Source organism: Tiliqua scincoides, chromosome 13 (genome assembly GCF_035046505.1).
Source record: "Tiliqua scincoides isolate rTilSci1 chromosome 13, rTilSci1.hap2, whole genome shotgun sequence".
NCBI classification, from domain to species: domain Eukaryota; kingdom Metazoa; phylum Chordata; class Lepidosauria; order Squamata; family Scincidae; genus Tiliqua; species Tiliqua scincoides.
In genome coordinates, this window is record NC_089833.1 from 15,106,181 (window position 1) to 15,125,035 (window position 18,855).

Genomic DNA, 18,855 nt, shown 5'->3' on the forward strand with positions numbered 1-18,855 from the left:
CCCTGTTGCCCTGAGATTTCATAGTTAACATGCAAAGGTTTCATTTCCAATTCTGGAATTATTTTCATTACAGTTTCATTACATTCAAGATGTCTTGGGCCTTGGACAAGCTATTAGCTCTTCCTGACCTTTTCATTTCCAGCATTGCTGCAACGTTCTGTTATCTTTTCCTTAAACGCCATAAATTAATCAGGGCAACTGTGCTTTGGGGCAGTCCTGACTATTGAGCTGTCATTAGTGCAGCCTTCCTGCGGAGCTGTCTGGCAGAAATGACCATGGAGATAAACCTCACAGAACTTGGGCAGAGATCTCTGGGTGCTAACTATGCATATTTTCACAAAGGACACCCACAGGGTTATCAGGGTATTTCCCTTGGAGGGCTAAGTGCTTCACTTCTTCCTTCAGTTTTCCTTCGAGTGTTATAAATCTGAACCCTTGCTGTATTTGCTCCTGGCTGAGCACAAGGGAGCCGCCTGCCCACACGGCAGCTTCTTGCTACCTGATCCCAGGGCCCTCCGAGCTTCTCTTTTGGGAAGTTGAACAAGTAGGAGACCCTACGCTAAGGCTCTTCTGCTTCTCTGTCACCCCATAGATGTACTTTGGTCGAACAGAAGGCATGATGTTTGCAAGAGGTGGGTTTGCCCAGGGAAGAGAGGGAGGGAGGCATGACATGCAGCAAGACAACGTCTTTGCCAACCAAAGCGATACGTCCTCCATTTTGAAGGAGACAACAGGACTGACACGCTTCGCTGTAACTGACGGGGGCACTGACAACCTTCACGCTCAATTGGAGCTGATGCAGCTGGGAATTTCTTTCCCCCTCATTTGAATTTTTTAAAGAAGTTACAATCAGCTTTGATGGCAACTTCAGTAATGAGAAGGAACATGGAGGAAGGAGCTTCCTTACTTGACACTTGCTGTGTCATCCTTGCACAAACCTCTGCTCTGTGCACTTTTCATTGGGTAAAGAGAGAGCTGAGTGTGATAGGAGGGAAGGAGCGAGGCAGAGGTCCCGCCACCGAGGTGTCCTTTCTCCTCCAACACAGCCTTGATTTGTTTCTTTAGTCAAGTTCTACTAGAGCCCAAAGCAAGCCTGTTTTCCCACTGTTAACTGTAATTATTTCTCAATGCCCCCCTGCCGGCGCCGGCTGCATATGTCCCCAGAAACGACTGAACCGATTTATTTTCCATCAACTGTTTTCCCCACCTGTGTCTGAAGCATTGGTCGTGCGTCCCAGCAGCCTGTTCTCTCCTGACAGCTGGAGGAGCAGAAGCAGCCCTGGATTTCGGGGGGGATCCAGGTGTTAATGGGCAGACCAGAATCAAAGGAAGGTGCTTCACGGATGCTGCCAGGCTGCCCCTAGACTGAGAGGACATGCTCAGGGTTTCTTAGCTGGAAACAGAAAGGCAGAGGCTAGAAATTGGCTTCTGGCAGCATTTGGGTGTCAGACAAAGAAAATCAAAGTGGGAGCTGCGTTTAAACACCTGTTCTGTTTGGACTTGGTTCCAACTGGGGGTTAACTCCAGATGCTGTAATTGCAGCTTCTTTAATCCCTGCTTTCAACCAGGGCATATCACTGTGTGTGTGCACAGCACAGAGCCTGTGGATCTAGTACAAATGTGTGTTTTCTGAGAACACCAAATTTGTTTTCAACCTTGTAAAGGAAGGAGGAAGGGAACTGGAATCCTGGGAATGTGGGCGCCTTTGGCAGGGTTTTTACTGGCCATGTACCCCCTCCCTCCTCCAGCTGACTCTCTCTCTCTCCCCCTAGCCCTACTCCAACTGTCCAGTAACGAACGCCCTTTGGCTGAAACCCTATGCACAATCAAGCTGCTCAAATCCCACTGAAGTCAGTCAGATTCACAGGGTTTCAGCCCTTCTTCAGCAAGGCCCCTTCCCTCAGCTTCTTTAACCCCACTCCTTGACAGAGATATTATGCATTCTGCAGGCGGGGGGGGGAGGGCGAGGGCGAGGGGAGAGAGAATACTGCAATCAGAAAAGATCAGGCAGTAAACCAGAAGTGCCTTCTGGTTGGGTCCAAGGAGCCATCAGCAGCACAGGCTTGGCATCCATGGAGGCTCAAATCCACAGATGCTAAGCCCATGGATCAGGAAGGCCCAATCTCTCTCTCTCTCTCTCTCTCTCTCTCTCTCTCTCTCTCTCTCTCTCTCTCTCTGTGTGTGTTCCCCCCCCTTTCAGGTAGTATTGCATTTGTACTTCACTCTTATTCCAGGGCTGCTATATCTTTGTTTATATTTCCTTTTGCGTATCGGATTGCAGATGAGACGTTCAACACTGCAGCTTTGGTTAAGAGTCAGTGTTGTTGTTGTTTCCCCTCTTTTGAATACAACAGGAAAGAGTGAAATGAAGCAAATGGAAAGTGTCCAGGTGAGATGCAAGGTGTATTACCAGGGAATAGCCCATGCAGGCCCCTGCTTGACTTCAGCAGGGTGATTGGCTCACTGCCCTCCAGCCAGGGCTTGGGGGCTTTTACTGCTGCAGCCATCTGTTCCAAAAAGTAGACCCTGTGGGCAGCATAGCAATCCTGCTGGACCCTCCATAGAAACCACAATTTGGTTGTGGTCCTGTAAGGGTCAGATGGTGTACATAGAAGGGGGTCATGATGCCAGCCTGTTGACCCGACATCCTGCTGGATGCTACAACTCATTGATGGGGGGGGGGGAGCATTTTTAAAGCGCCACATTCTTCTGTCGGGGCAATGTGATTTTCCACCAGGAAATCTTCAAACAATGTGCAGGAAAATAATGTCCAGATTGAGATGTATGTTGGATGGGTTTATCTGTCATCCTTAATTCTCTGTTTGCAAGACAAAAAAAGAGAAGCTAGGAGATAATTTCCTCTGGTTTCACAGTGCAAGCTGAAGCAGCTGACTGAGCGCCTCATTAACAGCTCATTAAGCTCTTAATATTACTCATAAGCTCCTCTCCCCACAACTCAGTGTGGTGCACAGCGCAAGCGGCACAGTGGCGCCTTGTTGAACTCTTAGCCAAGTGCCCCGCTTGTTGTGCCGGGAGGCAGGAGGAAGGCTCAGTGGCTCCCTGTGTTTGCCTGCCCAGGGTTTCAAGCCCCCGCCCCACCTGAGCAGTCCACCCCACTGTGAGCACAGAGCCTGGATTCAATGGAAGGGGGTCAAAATGTTTTTCTCAGCATTTGTAGCCACAGGCATTAGCCAAAGCTGCCCCCCTTCATCTTAACCAGCCCTTCCAGGGGGCACATGACCAGTGCCTTTTGGTCATGTCCAGAGGTATTCTGAGGTTTGGGGAGGCTGCACATGGTCTCTACTGGCCTCAGAAAGTCCCTGGAAGTGTCCGAAAGGCACTTCTAGTTTTTGCAAAAACCTGACGTGTCTTTCCAACACATGTTCTGAGGATCAAAGAGGCCATGTGTGGCCTCCGTGGGCCTCAGAAAGTCTCCTGGATGCATCTGGAAGGTGTGTCCGGTTGCATCCGGAAGGTCAGGTGGGGCCCTCCAGTACAGGTCTGGCACCCACACTGAGTCACATCTGCAGGTACCGAATCCACAGATAAAGAGGCCTCACCTATACAGAAGCATTGACAGTTGTCTCTTCTGTGGAGCTGTCTAATCCCCTTTGGAAATCCATCATTTAGTGGAGGATATGAATGGGCTTGCAATGCAAGCCACAACTGGGGAGGAACATTCTTCTAATGGTGTCCCTCCACTTGGTCACTAATATGCTGTCTTCTTCCCACATCTTCCTGGCACAGCAGTTTGCTTGGGAATTGCTGTTGTCCATGTTCTGGCTTGTCATCCTTCCCTGTAGCCTCAGCTATCTCAAGGAGATGGTCAGAAATGACGAAGTGGTGGAAGGGGGCTTTCTGTAGAAAGGGCAGAAGGGGCAAGAGTAGAAAACTAGCCATTTGAAAGGCATATACTGCTGCAGCCTAACAGGACAATTGTATGCTAATTTCCCATTGATTTCCTGGGAAGAGGCACCAGGAAGCGGAGATTGCAGCGCTTTGAGCTCCCCCTAATGGCACTTGGAGGTGAACTCCGTCTCTCTCAGAGGAAATTAGTGCTGATCAAGAGAAGCAGGGCTTCTTTCTTTCCTATAAAAACAATTAGGCTGGTCATCAACAGCAATTTAATGAGCAAGGATCATATTAAGAACAAAGCGGCTGTATTCTGGCCCCTTTCCCTCCAATGCAGTCCTTGGATAAAGCCAGAATTGCACAGGTCTTAATAACTGTGCAGGGAGCGAAAAGCAACTGGCCCTCACTGCCTGTGTGGGAGGCGCATTGATGTATAACACGAAGCAGGTCATTACTGGAGAAGCTGTGAATAAAACACCAAGGGCACACTTCTGAGAAAGTTGCAGGCCAGCTACCGAGGATGTGAATTGTTTGATCCCTCTTTGTGGGCTGCTCTCAGGATCTACTTCTGTGCTCCTGGGGGGGGGGGCGGGGGGTCAGTGGCAGAGGAGGGGGCGGGAGGTGTTGAAAGTGAACTTCACCCAGCAGGTCTCCACTAGCAAGTCTGCCTGCCTCAGGAGCCTTTACAAGGGTCCGGAAGCATCCCTTGACCTCCTCCAGCCTGCTGCAAGGCGGCTGGTTGGCTGGTCTTCCTCCCGGGCCTTCTCTTGGCCAGAGCTTCGGTGGTGGCATGTCAGCTAACTTATCTTGGATCACTCTTTCAAGACCCACTTGCTAGTGTGAGCATATGCTATCTTTTGCCAGTGGAAATCCCTGGCTTCAATCCCTGCTAGCATCTCCAGGTATGGCTAAGAAGGTCACACACCCTGGAGAGACACGACTAGGCAGGCTGGGCAGTGCCCAGGCAGATGGACCATCTCTCCCTCTCCAGACCTCCCAAAATTCCGCACTTGCTCCTCCTCTCTCTCTCTGTGAGCAAATGAGTTAAGTGCACAGATTTGCATTGAGATGCGGCCATGCCAGTTGACGATGATACACGTGCCAAGAATCCATCTGGAGTAATGGCAACAAGGAACTGAATGCCGTGAAGCGCTTTTCAGCTCCATTTGCTTTAATGGGAGAGGTGAGCACACAGTTAACTCTGCAGTTGCCAGCCATTCGTAACATGATGGACTGTTCCAATTAATCATACCGTAATAAGTAGAAGGTGGTATTAAGGACAGAGTTTGTCCATATATTTCCCATAGAACCATAATTGTGCATCTGAACAAGCATCAATAAGTACTCCCCGCAGTTCAGCCCTTGCTCTCTCTCTCTCTCTCTCTCTCTCTCTCTCTCTCTCTGAACACATATATAAATATAAATGGGTTTGCTTCCTGCTCTTCAGCATATCACAGTTTCCAGGGCCACTCGTAAAATGTGCATCTGGGGGGCTTCTGCTGCAGCCAGGAAAAAAAAAAAAAAAGCATCAGCTAGTATGCTTTTAAAAAATAATGAAGTCAGATGAATAGTCTTATAGGTATAACTCCTGTTGCTACTTTGGCAAAGTAGTTAGGAAAGCTGAAATGGCTGAAACCGACAGTGTTGTTAACCTTTTTGTCATTTGTGCCCTGCTTTCCGACTCCATATTTAATGAGTACAGTAAAATGATGTTTCTAGATACTTGGTCACACTCGGCCCCCTTGATGTCTCACCTGCTTTGCCCCACTGATGGCTGGACTCTCCACCATTTGCCAGATTGGAACCTTGACAACCAATCTTTGCCCATTGAAATCAAATAAATATCTGTGTTTCCTATATGCTCAAAGAGCTGAACATGCTTGACATATAGCCACAGCACAAACCTATAAATGTTTACTCAGACGTATGTCCCATTTTGATCAATGGCACTTACTCCATCACACTTACCAGTGTGGTTAAGATTCAATGGGACACAGTCAACTTTTGTTTGGGTTAATCTGGTTTAGGAAATTTACTTAAATTCGCCTGGCTAGTTTTTTTTTTCTTCTTTTTGTGCCTTTCTGTATTGGGAAATTCTTTATGTCCAAATAGCCCCTTTTCCAACTATTCTGGCTCTCCAGGTGATGATCAAAAGTTCTCATAAATGTAACTGGCAAATTACCATGGGATTTCCTTGTTGTAGGGAGGTCGTGGTGGCGTGATCGGACTCTGCCCTTCTCAATCATCGTCTGATTAATAGTCTTTGATGCTAAAATCTGTTCCCTGGAGTGGAGGGCAGCCGTGTTAAACAGCTCAGGTGAAATGAGTCAGTTAACTAATTGCATTGATTCTGACTGTGCAAGCTTGCTGTCACCTGAACCTGTATGCTGAAGAGGATGTTTCTGTACTACGTGGGCTGCTCGTATTCTTCTTCAACAGTGCAATCCTAGGCATGCCTACTTAGAAATAAGCCCCACTGAGTGTGCAGGTTTGTATGAGAATGTCCTGCCTCAGGCCATTAGCCCAACATCCTGTCTTCAGAGCAATCTAGCTGCATCAGCCCCAGTGGTGTAGCTAAACGGGGACTGGGGGTTCAATTGCCTCAGGCGCCATGCCTGGGGGTGTCAGGGGGTACCTTTCTGTGGCCTGGGGAGGCCACGCATGGCCTTCCCGAACCTCAGAAGGCCTGCTAGAAGCCTTAGAAAAGCACTTTCAGGTTTTGCCAAAAACTGGAAGTGTCTTTCTAAGGCATTTCGGGGGGGGGCATGTAAAAAATTGTGCCCCAGGTGCTAAATGGCATAGCTATGCCACTGATCAGGCCAAAGACCTGTCTAGTCCAGCAACCTCTTTCTCCCTGTGAACAGGGAGATGCCCCAGTGGGAAGCCCACAAAGAGAAACTCCAGCAACTGGCAAACAGACATTGATAAATGTAATCTCAATGAACTGTGATCCCATAGTCCATACAGCAACAAAAATTGCGAACTAATTCCCCAGGGGAGCCAGCAAGCAAGGTGTGATACCCTTTGCTTGTTGTCTGCCCCAGCCTAATACTTTTGTACGGGGATGCATCTCTATAAGCTTCTAAATGTGAGGACATCACCCCATCTTGTCACCACAAATTCATCCAGAGTGTGCACAATATAGTTTAAAACATATTGCTGTCCTGAAATGAAAATAGCTGTGTTTTACTTCATGGTCTGCTCCCTGTTCAAAAAGAAACCTTTCAAGTAGCCCTTCCTGTACTCAGGTAAAAAGCAAGCTTGAGAACTTCAGCTCTTTGAGAAACTGGAACAAACTAGACATTTAAAAAATGTTTAAAGAAGAGATGTTCTTGCACAATAGAGAGAGCCTGGTGCCGAGACAATTGTAGAATCAAGTGCTGCATGTTCAGAATCAGCCATCAATTCAGTTCACTTTCCCTGAATCACTCACTCATTGACTAACTCTCAGCTGTCAGTCTAGATCAGGGGTGCCCAAACCCCGGCCCTGGGGCCACTTGCGGCCCTCAAGGCCTCTCGATGCGGCCCTCAGGGAACTCCTAGTCTCCAATGAGCCTCTGGCCCTCCGGTGATTTGTTGGAGCCCACACTGGCCCGATGCAATTGCTCTCAGTGTGAGGGCATCTGTTTGACCTCTCGGTGAGCTGTGGGATGAGGGCTCCCTCCACTGCTTGCTGTTTCACATCTGTGATGCAGTAGCAGCAGCAAAGGAAAGGCCAGCCTTGCTTTGTGCAAGGCCTTTTATAGGCCTTGAGCTATTGCAAGACCTTCATTCATTCATATAAGTTCATGTTTAATATATTCATTTATGTAAACGTATGCAAATTTATTCAAACTCAAAATGTAAATAATTCTTTTTTTTCCCTGCCCCCGACACTGTGTCAGAGAGACGATGTGGCCCTCCTGCCAAAAACTTTGGACACCCCTGGTCTAGATGGCAAGCAGTAAAGAAAAAGACTGTCCTGTTATTTTGTGGAAATGGTGCCAGTGGGGGGGGGGGGGTCCGTTCTCTAAAATGAAGACTTTATGGATTAGCAGTTGTTTAGGATCCTCCCCCCCCCCCCGCCCAAAATATACACTCTTCATGCTTATTTCTCATAATCAACAGAAAAACATCAGCGTTCCCAGTTACCTGTTCCACTCTGGAATGGTGCTTTGGGACACCAACATTAACGACTTGGAAAGGAGCCCACCCTCACCTGACAGGGCGGCACTGAGACCCGCCCCCACCACATGATCAACAAAGAAAATCGTGCGGTTCTCAGAAGTCCTGGGAGGATCTCATATAACTTGGGACGACAGGAAAGAATGATGTTATGCGTGTGATTGAAATGGGAAAGGAACCCAGACTCTACCGTGGTGGAGGTTTACTGGGCATAAGGAAAAGCAGGGCAGAGCGCAGTAAATAAGCGGTGCTCAGCCTGTTCAGTGCTTCAGTGTCCTTAACGAAAGGGGAGAGAGCAGGGTCTGTGCCCCCACCCCAGTATGGCAAGGATGTTGCAGCCCCACGTTGTGCATAGTTGTGTATGGCATGGATGCTTGTGTGACGCTTGAATCACAGCCAGGCTTGGGGTTTTTTGTGTGATTTTTGCTATCCAGACCAGGGGAGGGGGGCAGAATCCTTCTGCCATTTTTGTGTACTAATTAATAGTACAGTCTGCTCCTTTTTTTTTCTTTTTGCGATTACTCTTTTCCTGAGTGATTCTTTGGTGGGAGCAGGCTGGAGGCGAAAGCAAATCATCCTTAAAATAGCAACTGTGTACAAAAAGCAGCACCAGATCCCTGAGCAGAGCAAGAACAAGTCAGAATATTGTCTGTCGGTGCCAATGCCCTCTCTTCCCTGCCAAGAACAGGTTCAGCTCCCCCAGGGTTATTCTTTGCACCTGTTACACTTGATAATGTCACCAGCACCTAAAGCCATTCGCCCCTCGTTTGTGTGTGACTGATGGTGAGAGATCACGGAGAACACACAGGCTGGCATCCTGCCTTCTCTTATGTCGTTGATTGTTGAGAACCGTTAATTCCGCTCCCGGCAAAGATACGCTTGTACTTCTGAAGTTGCTCCGACACCCTTACCCCATGTTTTCAGCCAATGCAATCGGGCTCCAAACAGCTTCGTAAGAAAGCTTTTAATTTTTGTGCTTTCATGTTGACATCTGTTGCTCCTTCTATGAAATCGTATGCAAATACATAAAAATGTATGTTCCACATTCCTAGCAGAGCTGCTGCAACACTGATTTTTTGCCTGTTTCAGCCACCCAATGTTTTACCCCAGGTAATCAGTGTCTGCCCACACAAAAATCAGATGATATGAAATCAAAGGGTTTTCAAATGTAGCTCCTGATTGTAACTGTGGTTATTGAAATTCAGTCCCTGAGTCCTCTGGGAGGATATCCTTCAGAGGGCAAGTCTGAGTCTGCACAGGCCTTCCTGAAGAGCAGACTGAACCATGCCAGGGAGGGTTGGATGTCTTTTGGCAAGGACAGGTGTGCAGCAGACCATGATGGGAAGGATCAGGGCCTCACAAGCTGATGTTGCTCCCCCGCCCTCAAGGATCAACAGTTCAGAGACTGGTGATTCTAGAGTGAAAAAACAGCCTCAGATTCAACTGAGCTTTGGTGTTCTGAAATATAATACCTCTGGTACATTCAATGCAGTTACAGCCAACTTGGTTTAAGAACATGGGAGGTGAACTCACAGAGAGTCAGACTATCTTGCCCAGGATTGCCCTTGCTGGCTATAGGGAGCTCCCCAGGGCTTCAGGCAGAAACCTTTTCCAGCCTTTACCAGTAGATGCTGCCAGAGATCAGACCTGGGAACTTCCTGACAAACAGGTGCTCTGCCACTAAGCCAGTGGTTCTCAAATGTTTTAGTGTCTAGAAAGTGGCTGCCAGACCCAGCCCCCTTCACCTCCCCCTTGGGGAGGGACTAGACTCTCGTGTCCAGGCCAGGCAAAACAAACTCTGATCACCTCTTTAATTGGGCGATCGGGAGAAACTTTCTAGAATGACAGTCTGTTGGGACCCACCAGAAGTGATGTCCTTAACCTGGAAGTGATGTCATGGCTGCAAGTGACACCATCAATTTAGACTTCAAACACAACCCATAATCCATTGCTCTCGTGCTGCTATTTTGCATAGCTTGGAATTCAAACATTCCTGCTTGGAACTCAAAGAGGACTGCAGACTTGGAGCCTTTTCCAACCCCACAGCTCTCCCCCCCCCCTTTCCAGCATCCCATCTTTCCTCAAGAGGTCTGCATGGAGTTAGAGCAAGCTATCCGAGTTTGCAAGCCAGAGTGTGAGGAAAATTGGATGGCAGAAAAACCAGCTAAATTTGAAAGAAAATCAGGAGGTAGAAAATAATGTTCCCAGTCCCAGCCTTTACCTATGCTGTAATTTTCCCCCAGATTTCTCCCAACGGGACCGTTGCCAGCGCAGCTCCATCTGTGGGTGTGCTTCATGTCAACAGGCCTGTGGTGCTTTAATCATTGTGTTGTCTAGATCAGCTCTGAGTGAGGCTGCCCAGCACAGGTGAAAATGCCAGCAGCCTCTCTGTATTAGTCACTGATGAGAGGTACTGAAGCATATTTGTCTGCTGCCCAGCAAAGAGAATTTGGAGAACAAAAATCTCTCTGCCTAGCAGGGCACATTTCTGAAGCTAAATACCATCTGTAGCTCAGGCTGAAATGTGCACACAGCAAGGGGTTGTGGAGAAGCTCCACAGATAAGCCTCTGGAGATTGGGGCGGGCAGGATCAACAGCTTGGCTGCTGTAGCGTCCTCAGGACAGCTGTCTGCCTTGAAAAACACTGCAATTGATTGAGGGGGGGCAAGTTATACTTGTGGGGTTGGGTAACAGCAAAAGCAAATGAACTCTACATTTCATAAACAAATACATATTAAGAACATGCCTCTTTTCTGGTGATCACGCATGTCTGTGCTTCCCTCAACAAGACCATAGTTTCCGCACTCTGAGATATATCCTGGCCTTGGCCTGACCCCAGGGTCATCTTTTGATATATAAGATTAAAAACAAGAAAGGAAGAAAAGCAGCACCTGATCCTTCTGCTGAGTCATTCTGGCTGAAGAGCGAGGAAAGGAGTAGCAGTATCACTTTCTAAGGTGGGAATCCTCTGCGTGCTTTCCTGGGAGTATCTCTGAAACAGACACCTGGTTGCTCAGGGAATGGCACGATGCTGGGACTTAACAGCACCATCCTATGCATGTTTATTCAGCTCAATTAATACAGTGGGGCTTACTTCTGAGTAAACATGCATAGGATGGTGCTGTCAAGGTGTCTGTTTCAGAGATGCAAATGGATGACCCAGCCGTTGGGTGAGCCCTGTGCCCTGAGTCTGCGGCCACTGCTGCCTTCCTCCAGCCTGCCATGGGTCCAGCCTGCACCGGTCCATTTTCTACCTGCTAAAAGCAAGCGGAAAATGGATCACTTGCCCCCTTATCTTGCTCCTGCCGTGGTTTCTTCAGCTGCAGAAGTGCAGGACTTCTGGCTTGATTGGCAGGGACTGTGCAGAATGAAGGAGCTCCTTTCGTTCGCAGGGTCCTGCACTTCTGCCCTTGAAACGGTGAGGAGCACGGCACGCAGCCACGCTTTCTTTTGTTGTGATTGTGCCGAGGCGGCAGACACCAGGAGGCACTGGGCAGTGTTCTGGGTTGTGCTCCAGCTAGATACAAACACAGCAAGCCATGGCTAACGTCTGTATCCAGGAAGCGAAGCACATGGCTGTGCAGTCAACGCCAACAAAGTCTTCCCCTGGGTTTTTCATGCCAGTCCAAATGTTTTAATATCTCAAAGAGCCCCAAGAGCTTTTAGTTTCCATGTTTGGTCAGAGTGTAGCACTCGTCGTCTTCATCTCCCGTGCGTTGCCTGCGTCCTGCAGAAAAGAACCTGAGAGGATGATGATTACTGCTACCCTGATTGTGATTATGTCATTTGAATCAAATGGCAGCTTAATGGCTGTACTTGATTTTGCATTTCACTTTTTAATTGTACAGCAGTAATTTGTTAACCCGGCTGCCAATGGCAAGCGTGCAAAGAAAAGACAAAACTTTATTTATGCTTTGGATTATTAGTGCAGCTCTTAAAATTCTTCCAGTTAGTTTTGATTGAATTGTTTCGTCTCCCCCCCCCCCCTTTTCTTCTTCTTTTGGGTGTGCGATTCTGTCGTTTAATGGAGCGGTAAATAAGAATTTCTGATAATGAGCCCGAGCATCTGTCACAACAACCTGGCGCCAGTTATTAACATTTCCATTAACGGCAGGGTGGGCAGCGATAATATGGAAACAGCACAGTTAGAACAAAATAAATAGTTGGTGTCAGGCTGAGTGGGCGTTAATTACTATTTTATTTTATAACCCCAGAGAGGAAGAGAGCAAAAATAATAATAACAGTAATAATAATGTGGTTTTTACGAAGGTCGTTGTCTGTGTAGACGGCTCTCGGGAGAAGCAGATAATCAGGGCTCTCTTCCTGGGATGGCAAATGTTTTGTGGCTCCCGTTTGCGGTCTCCTAATGGACAATGAGGATCGTGGGCTGAGGTTGTTGCAGTACCATCTTCGGGCAAGAAAAGGAGACGGTTTGCTAGTGTTGTGTTCTGCTATGGCTGCACTTGTAAAAAGTGCCCATTAGCTACTCCCCCCCCCCCCCGCTTAACACAGGAAGACGGTAGTGGCTGGTGTCAGAATGTCGACTGGGTGCCTTTTCCAAGGCTGTGTGTTTTGGCCAAAGTGTCGCGGGAATATTGACTCCTTTCTCAGCCAGCTCCAGCTGAAACTGGAAGAACCTCTGGTGGGCTGAAGGCTGTGTTCCTCTTTCCCAAGTGCTGCTGCACCTCTTCTTTCCAAAGGCATGTTGCAGGTTCTGTGCCTTGGTGCTCTTAGAGGCATCACACAAATAGCCCAGAATAGCTGGGCTATTGGTTGGAATGAGTTTCTAATGGGCAAATGTGTTTTTAACTGTCTCAGGAGATTTGGGGAGAGGACATCCTCTGAGCCAACCGAGGAGCTGTGCAGGAAAGATACTGTCTGGTGCTTGACAACTGGACATTGCAGAAAATAGTGTCTGATTCATTTCCATTTCTGTCGCACCTTTTCCCAAGGGCTCAAATGACAAAAACACGTGTAATAAAAACAAAGTACCCAGTTAAATTAAAATTCCCCATGCCAGTTGAAGCCTGGTCAGTGAATGCTGCCCAAAGAGAGGAGTGTGGAGGAAAGAGGACGTGTTTGGTGCCTGGGCTTCAGTAGGCTTCTAGGGAAAGGACTTCTTTCCACAGTTGTGGGGCACCTGTGCTGGGATCTTTCTCTACCTGCCCTTGCAGTGATTAATGCTGAAGGAATCGACTCCTGGTTGCAAAATCCGTCTACAGTCCCTTTTGAGGGAGAATTTGTCTTCTGTTTTCCTGCTGCCAATTAGGAGCAGCAGAAGCCCAATGCTGTGCCCAGTGGAGGTGGAAGGGCTTGTTTTTTTCTCTTATAGACGGGATAAAGAGGTCCTTGCTCCCCGTGATCTCAAGCCAGACAAAGGAGGAAAAGAGTAGTGGGGAGAAGGAAGGAGAGGAGAGGAGCTTCAAAGAGTTGTGCGAAAGGCAGTAGCAGCAGCAGCCACTGCCTCTGGGGAAAGCAGCCTGCGAACTCCGACCATTTTGTCTGCCTGGCTCTGGCCCTCCTCCCACCTGCCTCTGATGCCCGCTCTGCCTGCACTTCTAAGTCTTCTCCTTCCCCCCCTTTTTCCCCAGCGCCAGGAATGTCGCCCCAGAACATCCAAGTCAATGCAGTCTCTGCAAGTCAGCTGGAAGTCACTTGGGAACCGCCTCCTGTTGACAGCCAGAATGGGAACATACAAGGCTATAAGGCAAGTCTGTTTGCGTCTTGACTGCACGGTTGTGAATTCTTTCAGCGTGTTAGCCTTGCCTGCTTCAAACAGACTTAGGAAGAGAAATCAGGGCCACCTGCACCTCTCTGCTAAGGGGCCGCTTCATACGTGGAGATGCATCTATTGCACTAACCGCCACCCTCACTTAACCACCGGTCAGGTTCCATGGGTCTGTCGAAACATCCGGTTCTGGCCTACATGATAACACCACCACAGGACCTGCTGTACAAAGAGCTCCTGCTGTTTGTCTGTCTTGAATCTCCTTCAGTCCTATGCTCAGAGCAGCAGGCTCCAGGTTGTAGCCCAGCTGCTGCAATCTTGACTGGTTATCATTTCTAAGCACTTTTCCAGGGTGGCCCTGGACTGGGCACATGGCAGGTACCTTATTGGAACTGCAACGGAGCATGAGTGACCACTGCTCAGCCCTGTTTTGTCCAGGTAAAGGCACAGCTGGTAAAGAAGCACAGTGGATATCCAGGAGCAGAAGCAAGATGAGCCGCAACTGAGGGCTAATTGCAGTTCTATAACCCCAATTTGGAGATGGCACCAAGGCCCAGCTATCACAAGCCCTGGTGCCTGGCTGTGTGTGTTGCCTTCTCGCCCTGTGCCAGAGCCGCAAATGGAGAAAAGCTGAGCCAGTGAAAATAACCTGGCAGGACCGCTTGGCAGAAGTCGGCTACCTGCTATAACAATGTGTATATTTCTCCTCTTTGTTTGTGCACAGGCTGTCCTAATAGCTTGGCTTGTAACATCAAGGCAAACTCTTGGCTAGGCACCGAGGTCAAGTTCTTGGCTTGCGCAAGGAGAGGATTGATTAGCCATTACATTCATTGGAGGCAGCGCCACTGCCTGCTAGGGAGTAATTAGGGTGAGGAGGACATCTTTGTCCTGGTACTGCTGCTGCTCAGGTGAAGGCAGTGCCAGGAAAGCACTGAGCATTGAACAGGCCAGATCAGACTACAGCGGCATCTCGCTTCCCACAGTGGCTGACCAGATGCAAGCAGAGCAAGAGGGCATTCGCCCCCCCCCCGCCCCCCGCAACCATGGATCAGCAGTTCAGGCACTTCCCACCCTATGGCAGATAGGCACTGGAAAGCCTCTCCTCCTTCATGAATGTGTCTATACTCTTTCAAAACCTTCTCAGCTAGTGGCCATCATCCCATCCTATGGCAGCAACCTCCATGCATTAATGATGTGGCATGCTGAAAAAGGACTTTCTGTTTTCTGCCCTGAATTTGCTGCCAATCAGTTGAACTGGATGACCCCGAGTTCTCGTGTTTTGAGAGAGACAACTTTAGCTTTCTCTCTCCACAATGCAGGGTTTTTTTTGCTCCCTGCTGAGGGCCTGATCTGCGCTGGGTGGATGAAAAAAGGAGACAGAGGCCAAGAATTATTGATGTATAAAATGTAGCAGGGTTGGGTTATGGGAAAGACAAATGGTACTGCTGGGGCAGGTAAACGTAGTAGTGTAAATTTTGTGGGTTAAAGTCACAAGTGAATCACCCTCTCTGTCTTCCAACCAGGTTTACTATTGGGAGGTGGACAGCCAGAATGACACAGAGAAAATGAAAGTTCTATTCCTCCCAGAAACTAACATCCGGTTGAAGAATCTAACCAGTTACACCAAGTACCTGGTCTGTATCTCTGCTTTCAACGCAGCAGGGGATGGTCCCAAGAGCAGCCCTGGGCAGGGCAGAACCCACCAGGCTGGTAAGAACTTGTGCTCCCTGTTTAAAGCACGGCTAAGCATGAACTCTCTTTTGCTTGTCTGATTTCTCTGCTCACGTTTTAAAGGGGGGAAAAGTGTCCAAGGCACACATCTTTAGACTATCAGAAGGATCAGGCACGAGACCTGCCTGTCACAAAGAACCAAGACCTTTTCCAGAATGATGCAGATTTCCAGCTCAAATCTGAAGCAATGACATGACAAAGATGTGTATTCTTGGCCTCTTTCTGCCTGCTCTCCTATACCCAGGGGAAATGTGACATCTGAAGCTGCTCTGGCTCTGAGCAGAGGCAGTCCAACTGTTGAGCCTCCACACCATCAGGGATTGTGGTTCCACTAGTCAGCCTGCATGACAACATGGACTCCATGTTGTAGCAGGGGCCTGCCCTCATAGAACGGATAACAGTGTTTGCACATAACCCTGGTTCTCAATATGCAGGTCCCTATTCAAACATCCAGCCAACAGAAGCAGAGCAGGAGCCAAAGCAATCCTGGTCCCAGTCCGTCGTCCCCCCCCCCCACTGTGTACTGGATTAGAGCAATATCTCCATGGGACTCCTGGGGAGGACTCCCAAGTACAGCCATCAGCAAGGGTTTGGGTTTTTAGATCACAAGCTCTGAATTATTACAAAGCAGTTTACTAAGCAAGGTTGTTCATTTCCAAGAGACTGATCCTTTTGCAAAGGTATCTGCAAACCAGCACTAGTGCTGCAAAGGGCTCTGAAGCACAGAAAGGAAAAGAGAGACCATTTCTGCTGTGGGCCACACAACCACACTGGGAACAATATTGTTGAATAAGAGGAGATCTATGATAGTCGGTTCTCTAAGCATTCCTGCTGCTGTTCAGTGCACTTGTATCTGTGCTTCTTGCAGCCCCCAGTGCCCCCAGTTTCCTGGCCTTCTCAGAAATCACCTGCTCTACACTGAATGTGTCCTGGGGGGAGCCAGCCGCAGCCAATGGTATACTGCAGGGCTATCGGGTGATCTATGAGCCTTTGGCCCCAGTTCAAGGTAAGAATGCCTAGGATGGATTTTGGATGAAAAAATTGCCTCTGACTCTAGCAACTTCAGGGCGGTTCCACTCCTCCATACAGACTGAGGCCCATGAACATACATGTCACCATTTGTCTCTTTGATACCACTCTACCTCTTGTCACTTGGTGGGAGCTGATATTAGTGCAGAGATTCCTCTTTGGAATGAGAACAATGTGAGTTTGTTTTTTGTTTTTAATTACATCCCTCCTTTTGGCTTGGGGATGACCTCAAGGGAGCTTCCAGATGTTTCATCAAACACATTGAAAACAGTTTGAAACAATCACTTTAAAACAAAAGCATATAAATACTGAAATACCAGAAACAGGAGCAGCAGCATGAGAGTGAATCTCTTCAGCCCCAGCAGCTCATTCCCCCAAGTCCTTTCGAGATGAAAGGTCTTTGTCAGCTTCCTGAAGGTGACAAGAGAGTGTGCCTAAGGAAAGGGAATCCATATGGACAGTGTTGCCCCAGGAGAAGGCCTGACCATGATAGCCAAGAGCATAACTTCCAAAAGCAGAGAAGAACATAAGAACATAAGAACAGCCCCACTGGATCAGGCCACAGGCCCATCTAGTCCAGCTTCCTGTATCTCACAGCGGCCCACCAAATGCCCCAGGGAGCACACCAGACAACAAGAGACCTCATCCTGGTGCCCTCCACTACATCTGGCATTCTGACTTAACCCATTTCTAAAATCAGGAGGTTGCGCATACACATCATGGCTTGTACCCCATAATGGATTTTTCCTCCAGAAACTTGTCCAATCCCCTTTTAAAGGCATCTAGGCTAGACGTCAGCACCACATCCTGTGGCAAGGAGTTCCACAGACCGACCACACACTGAGTAAAGAAATATTTTCTTTTGTCTGTCCTAACCCGCCCAACACTCAATTTTAGTGGATGTCCCCTGGTTCTGGTATTATGTGAGAGTGTAAAGAGCATCTCCCTATCCACTCTGTCCATCCCCTGCATAATTTTGTATGTCTCAATCATGTCCCCCCTCAGGCGTCTCTTTTCTAGGCTGAAGAGGCCCAAACGCCGTAGCCTTTCCTCATAAGGAAGGTGCCCCAGCCCCGTAATCATCTTAGTCGCTCTCTTTTGCACCTTTTCCATTTCCACTATGTCTTTTTTGAGATGCGGCGACCAGAACTGGACACAATACTCCAGGTGTGGCCTTACCATAGATTTGTACAACAGCATTATAATACTAGCCGTTTTGTTCTCAATACCCTTCCTAATGATCCCAAGCATAGAATTGGCCTTCTTCACTGCCGCCGCACATTGGGTCGACACTTTCATCGACCTGTCCACCAGCACCCCAAGATCTCTCTCCTGATCTGTCACAGACAGCTCAGAACCCATCAGCCTATATCTAAAGTTTTGATTTTTTGCCCCAATGTGCATGACTTTACACTTACTGACATTGAAGCGCATCTGCCATTTTGCTGCCCATTCTGCCAGTCTGGAGAGATCCTTCTGGAGCTCCTCACAATCACTTCTGGTCTTTACCACTCGGAAACGTTTGGTGTCGTCTGCAAACTTAGCCACTTCACTGCTCAACCCTGTCTCCAGGTCATTTATGAAGAGGTTGAAAAGCACCGGTCCCAGGACAGATCCTTGGGGCACACCGCTTTTCACCTCTCTCCATTGTGAAAATTGCCCATTGACACCCACTCTCTGCTTCCTGGCCTCCAACCAGTTCTCAATCCACAAGAGGACCTGTCCTCTAATTCCCTGACTGTGGAGTTTTTTCAGTAGCCTTTGGTGAGGGACCGTGTCAAACGCCTTCTGAAAGTCCAAATATATAATGTCCACGGGTTCTCCCGCATCCACATGCCTGTTGACCTTTTCAAAGAATTCTGTAAGGTTCGTGAGGCAAGACTTACCCTTACAGAAGCCATGCTGACTCTCCCTCAGCAAGGCCTGTTCGTCTGTGTGTTTTGAGATCCTATCTTTGATGAGGCATTCCACCATCTTACCCGGTATAGATGTTAGGCTGACCGGCCTATAGTTTCCCGGGTCCCCCCTCTTTCCCTTTTTAAAAATAGGCGTGACATTTGCTATCCTCCAATCTTCTGGCACCGTGGCCGTTTGAGGGACAAGTTGCATACCTTAGTCAAGAGATCTGCAACTTCATTCTTCAATTCCTTAATAACCTTTGGGTGGATGCCATCAGGGCCTGGTGACTTATTGATCTTTAATTTATCAATGAGGTCTGAAACATCTTCTCTTTTAACCTCTATCTGACTTAACTCCTCGGTCAGGAGGGGCTGTTCAGGCAGCGGTATCTGCCCGAGGTCTTCTGCCGTGAAGACAGATGCAAAGAACTCATTTAATTTCTCTGCAATCTC

The 18,855-nt window shown here is 48.3% G+C and overlaps 1 protein-coding gene across 1 annotated transcript in view; it reads left to right on the forward strand.

The window, feature by feature from the left end:
• Positions 1–18,855, forward strand: part of SDK1 (sidekick cell adhesion molecule 1) — a 478,937-nt gene that overhangs the window by 426,110 nt on the left and 33,972 nt on the right. The window contains exons 36-38 of the mRNA XM_066640872.1: positions 13,608–13,723; positions 15,268–15,454; positions 16,344–16,481. Coding sequence (XP_066496969.1) covers positions 13,608–13,723; positions 15,268–15,454; positions 16,344–16,481 — 441 coding nt within the window. The remainder of the gene's footprint in view (positions 1–13,607; positions 13,724–15,267; positions 15,455–16,343; positions 16,482–18,855) is intronic.